The sequence below is a fragment of the Temnothorax nylanderi genome, unplaced genomic scaffold, assembly GCF_030848795.1.
Source record: "Temnothorax nylanderi isolate EJ_2023f unplaced genomic scaffold, tnyl_v1.0 TNYL_tig0506_pilon, whole genome shotgun sequence".
Lineage (NCBI taxonomy): Eukaryota > Metazoa > Arthropoda > Insecta > Hymenoptera > Formicidae > Temnothorax > Temnothorax nylanderi.
The window spans coordinates 79,857-97,652 of NW_027249568.1; the positions used below are offsets into that span (position 1 = coordinate 79,857).

Genomic DNA, 17,796 nt, shown 5'->3' on the forward strand with positions numbered 1-17,796 from the left:
TTTAATTCCGGCCAATCCGCAGGTTTGACAAATCTATCATAATCCTTTGTCGTCTTGTTTTCTTTGCCCTTCAGAATTCTCTGAGCCTCGTTGAACGCTACATTATAATATGCCATCACTACTTTTACTTCCCTATTCCACTGAAAAACCGGGCATCCTCTATAGGTTGACCTATGTGAACCTTCACAATTAATACAGAAATATTCCAGATTGCATTCGTCATGAGCCTCATTTCCACATCTGCCACATTTTTCCGAGCTTTTACAGACTGCCTTAATATGACCAAACCTGAAACATCTAAAACACTGTTTAACAGCCTCTACGTAAGGTCTTACTTTCAAATGGCCAAAGCCTCCGAATATAGGAACGTTATCTGGAAGAACATTTCTTTTAAAAATTATGCATATATTATCTGTATCGTTCTCTATCCTGGTCTTCTTCTCCTTGTCAAATCGCTTTCTTGTCATCCTTTCTATTTGTACGATATCTCTACTATTGCCCAGTGCCTCCCAAAGTTCGGGGATACTGAACGGCCAGTCCGATACAACTCCTTTACTTGTAATTGATCTGTTATCTATATAAACCTGAATATCTTTACATTCCTTAGTTATTTTTTCCAGACAAATATTAGCATCTAACATACTCTTAAACTTAAGCCTAGCCAGATTGAACTGATCCATTTCGAAAATATCAGGATAGCATCTAATTTTATGTAATGACATTTGTATCTTGACCATATTCATGCCTTTTTTATTGCAAATATTCTGACTATTTAACTTACAACATATAATTTTCATTCCTTCGAAATCGCTATCAAATCGTGGGATTTTATTTTCAACACTTACTACTTTGTTTTCATGTACTTGGCTAAGATTAACTAACTTACCTTGTACGATCACGAATATGTTATCTTTTCTACTTTTTACATACTTTCCTTTCTTTTCCGCATCCGTATACGCAGTTTTTTCTTCCGTCATATTTACCTCTTCATCTTTATCATTCTTGTCCTCGGGGTTCATTTTATCTTTCCTAGTTACATCCTCATCTAGCCTTAGATGACTATTTTCATTCGTTTTACCTTTCATTACCTCATTCTCCTTTATCTTTTTCATAACGGCTAGGTCTCTCTCTGCCGAGCCTCCTTTTTCATCTTTGCCTCTATCATAACCTCCTATCGTCGACATCCTACCAGTCGTCCCCCCTCCGACGGGGGACTGAATACTTATCAAATTATCCCCAAATCAATATTACAGTAGCCTATATCTCCCTTGACCCTCTTACTCTCTAACAAACACCTAAATGCGCCGTCAAATTGCCTGAAAGAAACTCGCAAAAGCCCGCCAACGAAAGAACGTCCGCCTCTCAGCTCGGCCGCCATGCGACTCTCCCGACACGTTTGAGATATTCATAAGGTTAGGTATTGCACGCGGTAGGTAAAAGTACATACTTTAAGATAATATAAAGGTCTATTCTGAAAAAACATAAGCTTCATGTCCAGTACGTTGAATATTAGACAATAAAATTTTACTTACGGTCGCAAAAAACTTTCAAGTTGATTTTACGTCAACACAGCTGGAGCAATCTCAACACTGTAAACATACCAAATATGGGCATACACTAACACGTTTTGGGAATAACGGGTGTAGTCCTCTGATTATTAGTTTTTTAAATAAAGCCGATGTGACAACGTGCCCCGTGTGACAACGTGCCCCGGTCTACCCTACCACCGGATTTAGTGTTATATAATATGCATCACGGAGAAATTATTTCATCTGATTTTGCTTGTTATATATGTATATATTTGCATACATATTTTTTGACTCTCCACAGCTATTCAGTCCATTGAAATTGATATTATTCTTATGCAATAATGTGATGAAGTCCAATGATTAAGAGTCCATAATTTTCCAAATAAGAGCGCAGATGGTAACTTCTGCAGACTAGATTAAAGGCTCTTATGTTGTTTAAAGCCAAAATCAGAAGATTGTAGATGGAGAATTTCCGGATCTTTTTTTTCTTGTTCTTCTTATTCTTCTTATTTTTCTTCTTTTTTCTTCTTTTTCTTCTTTAATTCTGTTACTCCGAAGTGAGACATCGGACCGTAACAGTGTTCCTCCATATTATAGGTGGACGTGCCAATCGACAATTATTTCACTGGTCTCAAAGAAGGTATTTATGTTACTTCTGTAGACCGAGTTTTAGACTCTATATGTAATTCAGAGTCAAAACCAGATAACGAACTATTATCAAGCAATTGTTTTGTTGTTATTGTATCCTTCGTTTTTATTGAGCGTGATTAATATATTGACGTTCCTTGTTTTCTTCAATATTAATCCATTTTTTTATGTTGATGGAGAATATTGTTTGTAGGTCGAATGGCATTTATTCCTCATTGTCAAATTCTTCAGTGTCAAAAATTCCAAATTGGAGAGTCACAAATGTGGAGGACTTTTTCAAAATGTGTGATGGCTTACGTTATAATTCATATAATGATATAATCCATATCATACAATGCTAAAATCGGTGGTACTCATTGTTTTTATTAAAATGTAACGTTAAGTGTACAATCATAAAATTGGTATAATCATTTATTGTAAAATATATATAATTTTTTTAGATTCCACAATTATATTTACGATTCTAAATATGTCTATAATTGCAACGAAATTTGTAAAAAAATTCAATTTGATGGACTATCAAATATTTATACTTTTTAATTAATAGCACAAAGAAAGAGTATATGAAAAATAATCGTGGATAAAAAGCAGAACAATTCCTTATAAGAAGGTACTCAATGTAAACAAGAATTCAATGAAATATTTTTCAAAATATTAAAAATTATTTTGAAATTGGAGGTTGCCTTTTAAATGCAGTTTTTTACTATTTCTTTTACATTATTTTGACTAGAAAAGTATGGTCTCTAAAAGAACATTTCTAAGTAAAATTAAAGGAATTCTGTATTTTGTCTTATGTTGCATACTTTCAATTCAATATTTTAAATGAGTATTACATTAAGTAAAGTATAAGCTCTCTAAATGTCTTGGAACAAAATTTTACCCGAAATTATTGCAATTTTACTTGAAGCAATTGTGATAATATTAACACTCAAAAGGATATTTCATCTTTTATAACAATTAACATTTAGCTACACCCAAGGAGGGAATTCTCAATCCATGTAGGATCATGTTTCAGTAAATTAATATTAGCGGTCAAATATTTTAAGCTTTGGATTAAGTATAATAAGATCATTATCAGATGCAACCTGAAAATCGAATTCTTGCGCAAATGCATAGAGCACGGTGTAATGCCTTCGCACATTTCGAGTTGTTTAGCGAGGTTCGATAACTCTTGGTTCGATCCAAGGACGAGGGGTAAATATAAACATTGTAAACGCCGCTTCGCCAGGCAACTTTTGCATATCGAACTTAATGACACATTTTGTTATGTTAGGTTTGCGCACTCACAAATTTTCAAAATTTCGAGTTCGTTATATGGAGACATACCGATGTTCATTTGTAACTCATTTTTTAATAGACAATGCGGACCGATATACTCATTCTTCGTTAGTCAACGGGCTAGGATGGACAAGAAATTTACGTTACTTGTCGCGAGATCCATTGACCAGTCTAGAAATAGCATGCGGATTAAGTATTTTTGCAGTATCCCGCCCACACAGCAAAGCATGAAATTCTCCTTTGAGCCTCTGCAGGCCCCCCCGGACCATTCCTTGATAGAGGTCGTAATTGGTCCGGATTCGGTTAGTGAAGCACCATCAACGTTAAATGAAATCAATGATAAGTGGTTTATTAATCTATCATCGATATCTATACCGAGAGATATTCAATGTCTATTACAGCTGGGTGATAATTTCAGCCTTCCTGTGGCAAAGCCTCAATATCTTACGTTAGAGTTCATTAAGAGCATCGAACATAATTTGATAAAGTTTCCCCTTGCTAAGCAGACTGCAGTGAGGAATCGATTGGCACCCATCATCAACAATATTCCTAATTATTCTTTCCCTAGAAACAATTTTAATAACAATATCCTCAAATTATCAGCCGCGACTAAAAAATTTCTCAACAACAACAGGAATTTAATTCTCACGAGGGCTGACAAGGGGAACGTAACAGTCGCGCTCGACAAAGATAAATATATTGCGGCAATTGAAACGATGTTAAATGATAGAAACACTTACTTACCCATCAAGACGGATCCCACGAAAAAACTCATTTCAAGCTCACGAGAATTACTAACTAGGTGGAAGAACGCGAATTATATTACAGGATCAATGCACAAATCTCTTTATTGTAGTGACGGGAATTTACCGCGGGCATACGGACTTCCTAAAATCCATAAACCTAATTGCCCTTTTAGACTTATTATATCCTCTATAAATAGCCCTCTATATGATCTGGCCTCCTTCCTCCACCGTATAATGTTCAAAAGCTTCCCGAAAGCCCGCAGCTTTGTAAAGAATAGCATCGATTTAGTGGAAGAACTTGCGAGCATACATGTCAACGATGGCTACAAATTGATCTCATTGGATGTTGTTTCCTTATTTACGAATGTACCCATTGAAAGGGTTCTGGACAGCATATCGGTCAGATGGAATTTTATTGCCAAAAATTGCAATATACCGAAATCGGAGTTTTTTATTGCGGTCAGGCTGATATTAAATTCCACCTTTTTTATGTTCAATGGGAACATTTATCGGCAAACTTTCGGGGTTCCCATGGGTTCTCCTCTTTCCCCCATGGCTGCTGACATTGTGTTACAGGATTTGGAAACTATAGCTCTTTGCACCTTAAAATACATCCCTCCTTTTTATAAAAGATACATTGACGACATAACACTGGCGGCACCGTCGACTTTGCTGCAGCATACCTTAGATGTTTTTAATTCCTTCCATCCTAGGCTGAAATTCACCATAGAAATCGGTGAAGATGACAAGTTAAATTTCTTGGAGATCACGATGATATTGAACAACAATAGGCTAACATTTGATTGGTTCCATAAACCAACTTTTTCTGGCAGGTATCTAAATTTTATGTCGCAGCATCCGGTATGCCAAAAAAGAGGGACGGCCATAGGCTTAATAGATAGAGCATTTTTGTTATCGCACCCGTCCTTGCATGCTAAGAATCTAAGTCTGGTCATTGGAATCTTACTTAATAATTGTTATCCACTGGAATTCATCTATGGGATCTTGCGCGAGCGTCTTAAGTTTTTATTTAACAGAGACTCGAATACGAATGTGAGACGGAATGAAGAGGAGGTTGCTCCTTTTTTCACTTTACCGTACATCCCGACGATTACAGAAAAATTTAAGAACGCCATAAGGGAATTGAACGTGAGACTGTCGTATAACAGCCTAAATAAGATGCGCACATTCATCAAGGCGCAGAAGGATAGTCTTCCACGGTCTAATAAATGTAACGTAGTATATAAGATTAATTGCAATGATTGCGATGCTTCTTACGTGGGCCAAACTAGTAGGCAATTGCAAACTAGAATTAGGGAGCATCGTAATCATATTAATTGGAATACTCCGAATCATTCTGTCATAACCGAGCATAGAGTCGAATGTAATCACGATTTTGATTGGAAGAACGTTGAAATTTTAGACCACGAATCCTATTATTATAAACGTTCAGTTTCTGAGATGATATGTATAAAAAGGCAGGCGAAGGGGTTGAATTTGCAGACTGATGCTGAGGGTCTGCCTGACACGTATCTAAGTGTGATCGAGAGACTGTCAAAAATTTAGAACGACTGTATACGATAATCTATCCCCTCCCTCGGTGTATATTGTGTTAACCTTCCTACCGATGCTTCACTCACTCGCGACGCGTCGAACGGTTAGCTCGTTACAATGTGAGGCGTTTGTCGCTTTCGCGGTGCGATATTCTGGTCTGCGGTTGCTCCGTAAGTAAATTCATTAGTCATCTAATCAACATAGATAATTTACGCCCTTGCCACATCGTGACTTCGTTAATGGTACAGGCATGGTTCGAATCTTTCACCCACTTGGTCTTTCAACCTGGCGAGATTATTCGAGGATGAGATGGATGTGGAGCGATTGCACACCGGCATGTCGGGCTTTCGACTATGGTACATCCTGATTTAATTTTATTCTTAGACTGCGTCCTTTATACTTTATTTGTCGATGACTACGCCTTATACTCGACTTTCTGTAAATCTTCGTTTTTGACTATATGTAACTTTTAACGCTGAAGAGGACACGAAAAATGTGTCGAAACGTTCGTTAATATATCTATTGATTACTTTTAAATTGTTTTGCGCTTTGACTACCGCGCTTGGCTCTAATTGCCTCACCTACTCACATTGTATTCAGTAAATTAAGTAATTTTTTTTTCTCGATGAAATCCTATATCCCATTGCTTCAAGTAAACACATTCGTTCTTAAAATTAATAAATTTTTATAATGAAAAAAAATATATATATAATATTAAATAGATTCCGCATTCTTTCTACTTGAAATGGAACGAGTATAGTTGATAATATTCGGAATACTAAATTCTCTATTTATGTTGACGAAACATCAGACATAACAAATAATAAATGGATGACGTTTTTTGTAAGATATGTAGATTCTGAAACCTTACATGTTCGATCACAATTAGTAAAATTGATTGAAATTGATGCAAGAGATTGTAGTGCAGAGAAATTATTTAATGCATTTCAATCTGAAATGCATAAACTTCAGATTCTATTTCTAAATATTCTTGCCGTGTCATGCGACAATGCGTCTGTCATGACAGGAAAACATTTATCGTTTAAAACAAAACTTGAGACAAAGTGTAAAAATTTATTAACATTTTCATGTCCTTGTCATTCCGCCGCATTAGCGGCGCACGCTGCATGCGCTAAATTGCCCGATTTTTGTGAACAATTTTTAAGAAAAATTGCCACTTATATTAACAGTAGTCCAAAGCGTTCTGCTATTTTCAATGAATTTTGTGAATGTTTTCAAGATACAAATAGAAAAATTTTAAAGTTATGCGATACTCGATGGCTCTCACATTATATGTGTGTTGATAGACTTCTTGAATCGTGGGATACGATGCAACATTTTTTAAACGAAATGGTTGTAGGCGACAAAACAAAATCTGCTGAACCTTTATTAGCTTGTATGATAAACGTAGAAACAAAACCATATTTTCTATTTTTAAAATATATTTTAAATTACTTCAATTCGTTCAATGCATTCTTTCAAGCTAGTGAAACAAGGATTCATTTGTTACAATCAAAATTTGTTAATCTTCTTGGACAAATATCGCAAAACTTTTTAAAACCAGAGTCTTTGAAACATTTACTTACAAACACATCATTTCAAGATAAAAATAATCATAAATCTCTTTGTGATATAACTAGGATCAGATTGCGATGAATATCTTTGTGACTTAATGACAGAAGGACATGAAGATGTTGTCACAAATGTACGACAAAATTGTTTGACTTTTTATGTAACAGCTGCCGAGGAAATTAGAAAGAGATTACCTGTTAATAATGCATTTTTATATAAGTTAAAAGTGTTTCAACCACAGATAGCTTTATTTGATAGTAATAGAGTAACGTCGTTTAATGATGTTTCTTATATTGCAAAAACTATTCACGGTTTTGATGAAGACGGTTTAAAACAAGAATGGCTCACATTGCATTCTGATTTTACAATCGAAGCAAAACAAACTCTTGCAACATTAAATTTTGATGACATGTGGAAGAAAATTTTAAAAAGTCAATATGTAAGTGTTCCTAAATATCCCAATTTAACATTAACTTATAAATGCAATTAGATCACTTCCGAATTCGAATGCTGATCCGGAAAGAACATCCCCCTTTAACAAATTTAAAAACTACAAAAAAAATAGGCTTTTATCTATCTGTATTTAAGATTGCTTTTATTTAATATTATGTATATATATATATAATTTTACTGTAGAAATAAAAAACTGAAGTACAAAAATATTTATGCTTTGAATGACATAGTCCATACAGCACAAACTTTGCAGTTACATTGTAGCAATATTGCTGCAAGATTACAATCTTGTTACTACATTGCTTTAATGTAAGTGCAAGTTTTCTGCTGTATGGGGAATATAATATTATTTTTCAAATGAATTTTCGATCCAAGAAATTTAGAGAGACAAAGCGAACAAATGGAACATTTAATATTTTAATAATAATATGGGTATCCAAAATTCAAATAGTGTCACAGCAGAGATCAGGACCCCGTGGCTCGTCACTTCCACAGTATTTAACGACTCCAAACCCTCTCTGTGTATGAGTGTGTGTGTGTATCACAGCAGAGATCAGGACCCCGTGGTTCGTCACTTCCACAGTATTTAACGACTCCAAACCCTCTCTGTCTGTGTATGAGTGTGTGTGTGTGTGTATCACAGCAAAGATCAGGACCCCGTGGTTCGTCACTTCCACAGTATTTAACGACTCCAAACCCTCTCTGTCTGTGTGTGTATCACAGCAGAGATCAGGACCCCGTGGTTCGTCACTTCCACAGTATTTAACGACTCCAAACCCTCTCTGTCTGTCTGTGTGTGTGTGTCTCTGTCTTTAAAAAAAACCTAAAACAAATACCCATATTATGTATCATAGTACATCGAATAATAATGTTTAAGAGTAAGAGTAAGAGAGAGAGAGAGAGAGAGAGAGAGAGAGAGAGAGAGAGAGAGAGAGAGAGAGAGAGAGAGAGAGAGAGAGAGAGAGAGAGAGAGAGAGAGAGAGAGAATACATTGTTCTTTAACATTATTATTCATGTAATATGATATACATAATAATGTTCAAAAGATAATATATTATCTTTTGAACACTATTACTGCGTGTCATTAGACGAAGAGGGACCAGCAATATCATTACCCGCAGCATGTAATGTCAAAGAACTTTTTGACTTTTTAGCTGCGGGTAATAAATTTCTCGTACACATTAATTGTAAATGTCTTTGGGAAATTTTCATACTTAAGGCTGTTTCCCCCCTCGTCTTCAACGCTGACTTGAATACGCAAATAGCGTTAATACTGGCCGACGAAAGTCTATTTCTTTTTTTAGTTTTTATATCTGTTAAAACAGAGAATGTTCTTTCTGGATCAGCATTCGAATTCGGAAGTGATCTAATTGCATTTATAAGTAATGTCAAATTGGGATATTTAGGAACACTGTTACATTGACTTTTTAAAATTTTCTTCCACATACCATCAAAATTTAATGTTGCAAGAGTTTGTTTTGCTTCGATTGTAAAATCAGAATGCAATGTGAGCCATTCTTGTTTTAAACCGTCTTCATCAAAACCGTGAATAGTTTTTGCAATATAAGAAACATCATTAAACGACGTTACTCTATTACTATCAAATAAAGCTATCTGTGGTTAAAACACTTTTAACTTATATAAAAATGCATTATTAACAGGTAATCTCTTTCTAATTTCCTCGGCAGCCGTTACATAAAAAGTCAAACAATTTTGTCGTACATTTGTGACAACATCTTTATGTCCTTCTGTCATTAAGTCACAAAGATATTCATCGCAATCTGATCCTAGTTATATCACAAAGAGATTTATGATTATTTGTACAGTTTTTGTTACCGATCTTTTTGGAAACCGGTTTTTTTAATTTTTCCAATTTTTCGGGAAATAATCGAGAGAGGGAGAGAGGGAGAGAGAGAGAGAGAGAGAGAGAGAGAGAGAGAGAGAGAGGAGAGAGAGAGAGAGAGAGAGAGAGAGAGAGAGAGAGATTATTTGTGTGTCTTATTACATATGTCCTCCGGGGCAAAGCTCTTATTACATATGTCCTCCGGGGCGAAGCCCGGGTAACCAGCTAGTATATAAATAACACCGCGGCGTCTTAGAATAATTGTGTGTATACGTACAATTCTAAAATAAACCAAAATATATGTATATTAATAACTTAAAACATACTTAAGACGAATTAATAAAAGCGAGTCAATGCCGGTCATAGACCGAATTCTATTATTTCAAGACCGTCTTAAGTATGTTTTATGTTATTGTTAATTTACATATTTTGGCTTATTTTATAATTGTACGTACAATATATTATTTTAAGACGCCGCGGTCTTGTTTATATAACTTATATTTATATAAATAATAAATCCTATAGATATCAATATATTGCACGTTTTGTCAGTATAACGTGTTATGTTGACGTTTTATTGTTGTTATTGTAGTGTAACCAATAAATAACAGAGCAATATAACTATTACAAAACACAGTTATATTACTGCTACAAAAAAGATTGCATAACTGCTATATATATATTACATTACTATAGTTATATTACATGTTACTTCTGTGTTATATAATGGTTATAGTTTGTGTTTGCTGGGTAATAACTAAAATATTCTTCTAATTTGTAGGTAACGATAGAACATTACGCACGAAATAACGAGAGAAAATGTTATTAACAATAGCATTTTGGATGTTAGTCATTTTAATTACTTTTTGGATTCTCCTTGGTCCTGTTACAAGATTTCTGCGTGTGCTATGGGAAATTATGCAAATGGGAGTTATGCAAATATACAATAAGAAGGCAATCGATTTGCGAACAAAGTTCGGTGAATGGGCGAGTAAGCATGAAAAAATTATGTCTCTTAAACTTTGATTGTATTTAATTTATAAGTATTATTGAAATTATTAACAACCTCCTGATCCTTCTAGTTGTCACTGGCTCGACTGACGGTATCGGTAAAGCTTACGCCAAAGAATTAGCAGTAAGAAATATTAATTTAGTACTAATTAGCAGAAACTTAGAAAAGCTTGAACGCACAAAAGACGAGATACTGCTAATAAATCCAAAAATTGAGGTGAAAGTTATCGCGGCAGATTTCGCCGAAGGAGAAAATGCTTTCACCAAAATCCATCCCCTGTTGCAAGATATATCCGTCGGCATATTAGGTAATTAAACTTATTTATTTATTTACTGTAATAAATTAGTGGCTGTAATCCCATAATCCTTGCATGGCAACAAAAATTAGAAATTACTAATGTTCAATATTTGAACTGTTTTTCTTTTCAAATGATATATAAGTCTATTTTTGAAAAAAAATGAGTTACTTTTACAAATTTTAGTCCTTTTTATTTTCAAGTTCAATACTTTACAATATTCTGATAAATTAGTCAATAGAAATTTGACTAAATTTTATTTGTAATTTCAATGCGGCCAATACGAGTTTGAAAGTGCGGTTGTGCATGCGACTAGTCAAATCTTACAGTACAAATAATTATACTTGATTGTGATTTCCAAACCGGTTCTATTGAAATCCTCTTCAGTTAGTGACGTGTGGTGGACTGGCATAAATATTTCTTTTGAAAGTGTGAAATAAGTTTATTATTTTTAACAATTTCTTTTAAACCGCACATGGCCTTGAACAAAATTTGAGCAAATCGTAACCAGAAATACTCAAGTGTGTAAGCGGTTTTAAGTTATATTATTCAATTAAATTAAGATACTATGTAATTAGTAAAACTATGTTGTATGTTATAAATGATAGCTCAATTTTTCTCAAAAATTACTAACTATATGATATTTAAAATACTATTGTATCAAATAAATATAATTTGACATTAATATATTATTATTATTATTATTATTATTATTATTATTTTAAAATTACATTTAAGAATAGTTTACTTGAATTAAAATCTGATTATAAATTTGATATAAATCTGTATAAGTCCATTTTTGACAATTCATTATTTTTGAAAGTGGTATAAATGCGATCAACAGAATCACTGTTTAACTTAGGCCTTAGGCAATGCTTATAAAAATGGTTACATAATAAAATTGCACATGTCTAGTTTCTCAACAAAACAAGCTCATTAACGTTTAATAATATTTTTAAACAGGGTAAGATACAAAACATTAAATATGTCGAAACAAAAAAGAGTAAATTTATAAAAGTGGACTTATATATATGAAATATCATAATTATTACTTAAGAAATAGAGAAGAGTCAAAGATTAAGGAAATGATTATATGTAATCTCTATCTCAATTTACTTCTGTGAATGTTTGATAAATCTATGAATGATCAATGCAATCTCTGTTATTTTTGCATGCATGCTTTATTTGATAAAAAAATAATCTTTGATTTGAAAATAAAATGAGCAACATCTCGAGTTTCTCACCATCAGATTTCTCTCTAAAAATAAATATAATAATGTTCTGTCGCAATGCCAGGACAAACGGGTTTATCGAGCTAAAAATTTGCGATTATATATTAAGGAGGTTCGGTTGCTTCATCGGGGGAAGTAGTGGGACGCGGGGGTTCTGGCAACAGCGCAGATTGCGGATTGCTCTGACTGGGAGGGGGACATTGAAAGATCGCGACATTAAGAAGCAAGTACATATTAGGAGGTTCCGTCACTACAAAAATATGCAGCCAGTTTCATGAAATTTTAATATGTTGTTTTGGAATGCAAAATAGAATTATGTGAATTTTTTGGGAATTTTTCAAAACGGGACGGTGAAAAATTCCCAAAAAATTCACATAATTCTATTTTGCATTCCAGAACAACATATTAAAATTTCATGAAACTGGCTGCATATTTTTGTAGTGACGGAACCTCCTAATATGTACTTGCTTCTTAATGTCGCGATCTTTCAATGTCCCCCTCCCTTCATTTTATTATCCGATGGGCAGAGGTCATTCTCCCGTGGAATAAAGAGTATAGATAATACACAAGTCAAGGGTACATAAATTAAGACATGAATTATAATTTATAGTATCTTCACATATAAAAAATCATTGAATGATGCTTCTGTGCGCAGTATAAACAGCCACCTAACAGTAACATTACATCAAAATTATAATTTCCTATTCAACAATGTAACTGTTATGTACAACATGTGTCATATATTACACTTACATTGAGTGGAAAATTATAATATTGACGTACTGTTACTGTTAGTTGGTGTTTATCGGTTGGATACAATATGTGAAACGGTATATCAAACATTTTTTGTTTTAAATTTAAGTTAACAACGTGGGTAAGGCGTACGAGTATCCCATGTACGTCGGAGAGGTGCCCGAGAAGGAACTGTGGGACATTATCACCGTAAATGTGGGCGCCACCACGTTAATGACGCGGCTGGTTATCGGGCAGATGCAGAAACGCAAACAAGGCGCGATTGTCAACGTCTCCTCCGCCTCTGAGTTTCAGCCGCTGCCGTTGTTGACGGTATACGCCGCTACGAAGGCGTACGTGAAGAGCTTCTCCGATGCTCTCAGAGCGGAATACTCCAGATTTGGAATAACCGTTCAACACCTGTCGCCTTTTTTCGTCAGCACGAAAATGACCGCGTTTATCTCTAGACTACAGGTATTGAAACCATTGTTGAAATAATATTATTTTAAATGACACAGTTTTCCATTAAATGATTGAAGTAGTCAGAATTTTTTAGCTCTTAAAGCTCGTTTTTAACGAATCAATTTTATAGTTAATATAGTCAAACACGTTAATTTTATAGTGCTGTATTTTTAGACAGCACGCATGTCTAAAAAAAGTCATAAAGACATTTTTAAGATGTCTTAACGACATCTTTTAGATATGCGCGTGTTGTCTGGATTATATTCTGGTTAATCTTGCGGTTTTTTGCGATTATTGACAAGATTGTTATGTACATAAATTTGATCGAAAACCGCAGGAGTCAACTATGATTGTACCTGATGCCACGACTTATGCAAGAAATGCCATTGCCACGCTGGGCAAAATGGACAACAGTACTGGTTACTGGACACACAGTGTTCTAAAGTTCATCACTTTAATGCCGCCCGTATGGATTAGAACAAAAATCGGACAAATCATAAACGAGAGCTTCAGGCAAGAATATTTCAAGGAAAAGAAACAAAAGGCATAGCAATAAGATATTTTACGTAACTAACTTTTTTTTCAAAGTATATAATGTAATTGTATCGTACTGATGTAAAAACTAAGCAATTTTAAATTATTACAAATAATACTTTTTAAATGAAATAAAGATAAGGTGATACAGCGCGAGAGAGAGAGAGAGAGCAAGAGAGAGAGAGAGAGAGAGAGAATATATGCAGAGAGAGAAAGAGAGAATATATGCGCGCGCGTGTATGCAAGAAATAAAGAGAAAATATAAACTTTTTTTTATGTCCTTTAATATTGTTTAACAAAATTTCAATTCTCGTTCCTTCTACAACCAATTTTCTCTGTTCTGAGATTGAATACCAGCCTAAATCTGAGCACGGACGTTTTCGGAAGTTTCGCCAAATATAGAAACTATATATGGAGTGTATGAAGTTAGCCCCCCTTTTTTTTGAAATTCATATTTTTCAAAATTGTTCCAACTATGCGTCCCATCTCTCCAAATAGAATCTTACAAACATCGCAATGGCCGGATATTCATAGTCAGGTCTTATTTCAAGACCGTCTTAAATGTCTTAAGATACTGATACGGCTCTGTTACTACGTTTACGCGAGCGTTACTTCTGTAGTAACTTACGATAATTTACTCGTTTACGCGGAGTAAATTATCGTAAGTTACGACAAAATCCCGTTTACGCGAAGGAATTATCGTAAGTTACTACAGAAGTAACGCTCGCGTAAACGTAGTATGTGATTGGTTCATAACACGGATAACACCTTAAGTTTCGGGCTCTTGCCCCACTGGAAACAGTGGGTGCTGGAAGCCTTTTGTGGCGGCGGACCTCGGTGGGTCGTGCCCTGGCGGATCTCCGTGGTTTGGCGGCTCTTCTCCCTATTTATGTTTTTTTCCGCGCTCTCCCCCCTGGACTCTCTCCTTCGGGGGGGAGTCTGGGGGAAGGGCGCGGTTGTACTCCTGCCGTGTGCCTTCTGCCTCGGCTAGAGTCTGTTGGATCCGTTGTGCCGGGTCCTTTCTTGCTTTGGTGATGGGATGTGTTTGTTTTTTCCCCGAATGTTAACGGGCTCGCTATTGACTTAGCGAGTCCGTGTCTTGTTTTCGCGTGAGACCTCTCTACCCGGGTAGGAGGTCTCTGTTTGTCAAATCCGTGCAAGTCCTGGGACCATGTACGACCTGGGGGTGTAAATTCCTCGGGGAGGCGGTCCCCGCGGTCAATGAAGAACTCCTCAAATGATGTGTCTGTCACAGATACTATCATGGGGATTTCCAAGACGGCTGCGTAGCTTGGCTTGCCAACTACTAAGCTGGGGGACTGTCTCTTCCCCTTGGAATGAGCACCCCATTTCGACCTCCGTGTGTCTTTGTATGAGGCTTACGGTGTTTCTGTCGCTTCGTGCGAGGGGCTTTATTGCGGCATGTGATGAAATACCTCGTGTGTCCCGTGTGTCGTAATCCTAGTCCTTTGTTTTGGGAGAGGTTTTTTAGTGGGTGCAAGCCCCACATACCCTGACAGCCGGGGTCAGGGATGCGCCGAGGCATTTTTCCTTCTCCCACCAAAACAAAAAAAAAAAAAAAAACACCTTAAGATACCTATTAGGTGATAAAAAAATATCGTAACTTTTTTTGTTGTTATTTTTTTTAAATAATATTTTAGCACAATGTTAGCACAACTTAGCAACAACTCAGCACAATCGAAAAAATTGAAAAAAACGAAAAGTGGGGGGCTGACCTAAAAATTATTTTTAAGTTAGCCCCCACTTTTCGTTTTTTTCAATTTTTTCGATTGTGCTGAGTTGTGCTAAGTTGTGCTAACATTGTGCTAAAATATTATTTAAAAAAAATAATAAAAAACGTTACGATAAAAAAATCATTTTTGGATATAATTTATTTTTTTATCGTAGCTCTTTCTGTTATTATTTTTTTTAAATAATATTTTAGCACAATGTTAGCACAAATTAGCACAACTCAGCACAATCAAAAAAATTGAAAAAAACGAAAAGTGGGGGGCTGACCTAAAAATTCGTTTTTTTAAATTTTTTTTCGTATTTTTCATATTATGGTTATAATATTCGAGCACAATATAGCACAAACCTAGCACAATTCAGCACAACCGTGAAAATATGTTAATTCTAAAAGTGGGGGGCTAACTTCTAATAGGTAAAAAATCGTAGAAACATTTAAAAAAAAAGATTTTGCCAGGAAAACTTCAAGCTTTTACGTTAGAAAGTCAAAAATTTTCGCAGATTTTTTTTGTGCACTTGACAGGCCCACAAAGTGAGAAGAAAATTTTCTATTTTGTCTAGCTCGTAGTTTTCTATATGTAAAAATTACCAAACAGAAAGTAGAAATTTTGAGCTTTAAAAACCTTTTTTTAAATTTAAATTTCGTTCATTTTTAACAAAGTTACGGCTGCTTGAATTTTGTCTATTTTTAAAGATAAATTTATATAGCGTTCCTTTAATTTTTGTGAAAAGTGTAGATTAGTTAAAAAATTGGTAATTTGTCAGAGAAAAATTTCTAGTTTGTTAAAGTTAGTAATTAGGTGAAAATGAATTAATTTCTTTCGTAAACTGGTAATTAGTAAAAATAAATTCTTTATTATTAAAATAATTAATAGATGGTTTATCAAAAATAAATTACTATTTATTTGAAAATTAATAATTAGTGGAAAATAATTATTAATTTTTTCAATAATAAATAAATAGTCTCAGATAAATTACTTATATTTTAAAAATTATTAATTGGTTGAATATAAATAATTTAATTATTTATATTATTTATATTAATTATTTATATTATTTATATTATTTATATTTATAAGCAGTTAAATGTGGTTTAAAAAAGGTAATTATGAAGGAGAGGAGCTTCCTCACCGAATTGGCTAAAATTTTAATTTTGTGTATTTTGGTGCGTAAAACATGAATCTATAAGTTAAAATTGTCGCTCTCAATTAACCGTTCCTGTTTCTTATCGATTTCGCCATTAACTCGGCTAATTGTTCTTCCACGGATTTTGGAATTTCCGCCTCGACATAACGTATCGACATAACGTATCATCTACTATCTATAATATACGATGCTATATTTTTATTATCCATTTGTCAATTCAATTAGAAAAAAAATTCAAATTCTTTTATTTGAAGCACTTGTGAGTTTTACAAAAATGTCTCTCGTTATGTCTTGTATCTTTATCATTATGATATTGTTCAAAATTGCTACTCTTAGAAAATATATGGATAAGCTTGATAGGACTTGCTATTTTATCTACGAATATGCAATTAACAGATCCAAACAGTTAAGTGACAAGTATATCGACAAAGGTAAAGTCTTATTCACGGTCTTGTATACAGGTCTAGCAACGATGGTGGTGGGGGTAGGTCCTCTTACTGACGTAATTTTTAATTTGCTCCGTGGCCACGAAACGTCGCAACGATCGAGAGAAATGCGACTTATAACCTTAAAACCGATTTGCTGCGTTACATGTGCTCAGCCCGTATTCCGTAACCTTTGAAATTATGACGAAAGGGTGTATCGTGCCGCAATGCCGAACAGGCTATAAAACATCCAAAAAATGTTCCACTTTTAAAGTGCCATCGAACACCGTACAACGCAAAAAATGGTTAGCCGCAATTCCGGGTATTGTTACACTCAAGGAATCGCAGTTTGTTTGTGAAAAGCATTTCGAAGAGCGATACATCCACAGAAAGTGGATTAAACGGGATTTAAATGGTCAGATTGTTGCTGAAGTAAGTTTATTTGTCTCACTTATTTGTAGCGTTAACGTTAAGTAGTATTATTTATCATACTATACTATTCTGTTCTTTCCATGTTCTGTTCTTACAATTATAACTTTGGAATTGTAAATAGTGTTATTTTAATGCACTATGTGTTTATTTAAGG

The 17,796-nt window shown here is 34.5% G+C and overlaps 2 protein-coding genes across 3 annotated transcripts in view; both read left to right on the top strand.

The window, feature by feature from the left end:
* The window catches only part of LOC139783497 (inactive hydroxysteroid dehydrogenase-like protein 1), a 32,686-nt gene extending 18,525 nt beyond the window's left edge, over positions 1 to 14,161 (top strand). For both annotated transcript variants that reach the window (XM_071722679.1, XM_071722678.1), the window contains exons 2-5: positions 10,405 to 10,614; positions 10,706 to 10,942; positions 13,025 to 13,368; positions 13,694 to 14,161. In XM_071722679.1, the coding sequence (XP_071578780.1) occupies positions 10,443 to 10,614; positions 10,706 to 10,942; positions 13,025 to 13,368; positions 13,694 to 13,906 (966 nt within the window). In that variant the 5' untranslated portion in view covers positions 10,405 to 10,442 and the 3' untranslated portion in view covers positions 13,907 to 14,161. The remainder of the gene's footprint in view (positions 1 to 10,404; positions 10,615 to 10,705; positions 10,943 to 13,024; positions 13,369 to 13,693) is intronic.
* LOC139783495 (uncharacterized) lies at positions 2,048 to 6,286 on the top strand. Its single transcript, XM_071722672.1, has 2 exons — positions 2,048 to 5,925; positions 6,004 to 6,286. Exon 1 carries the CDS (start codon positions 3,305 to 3,307, stop codon positions 5,765 to 5,767), a length of 2,463 nt encoding a protein of 820 aa, XP_071578773.1. The 5' UTR covers positions 2,048 to 3,304; the 3' UTR covers positions 5,768 to 5,925; positions 6,004 to 6,286.
* Positions 14,162 to 17,796: the final 3,635 nt, after the last annotated feature.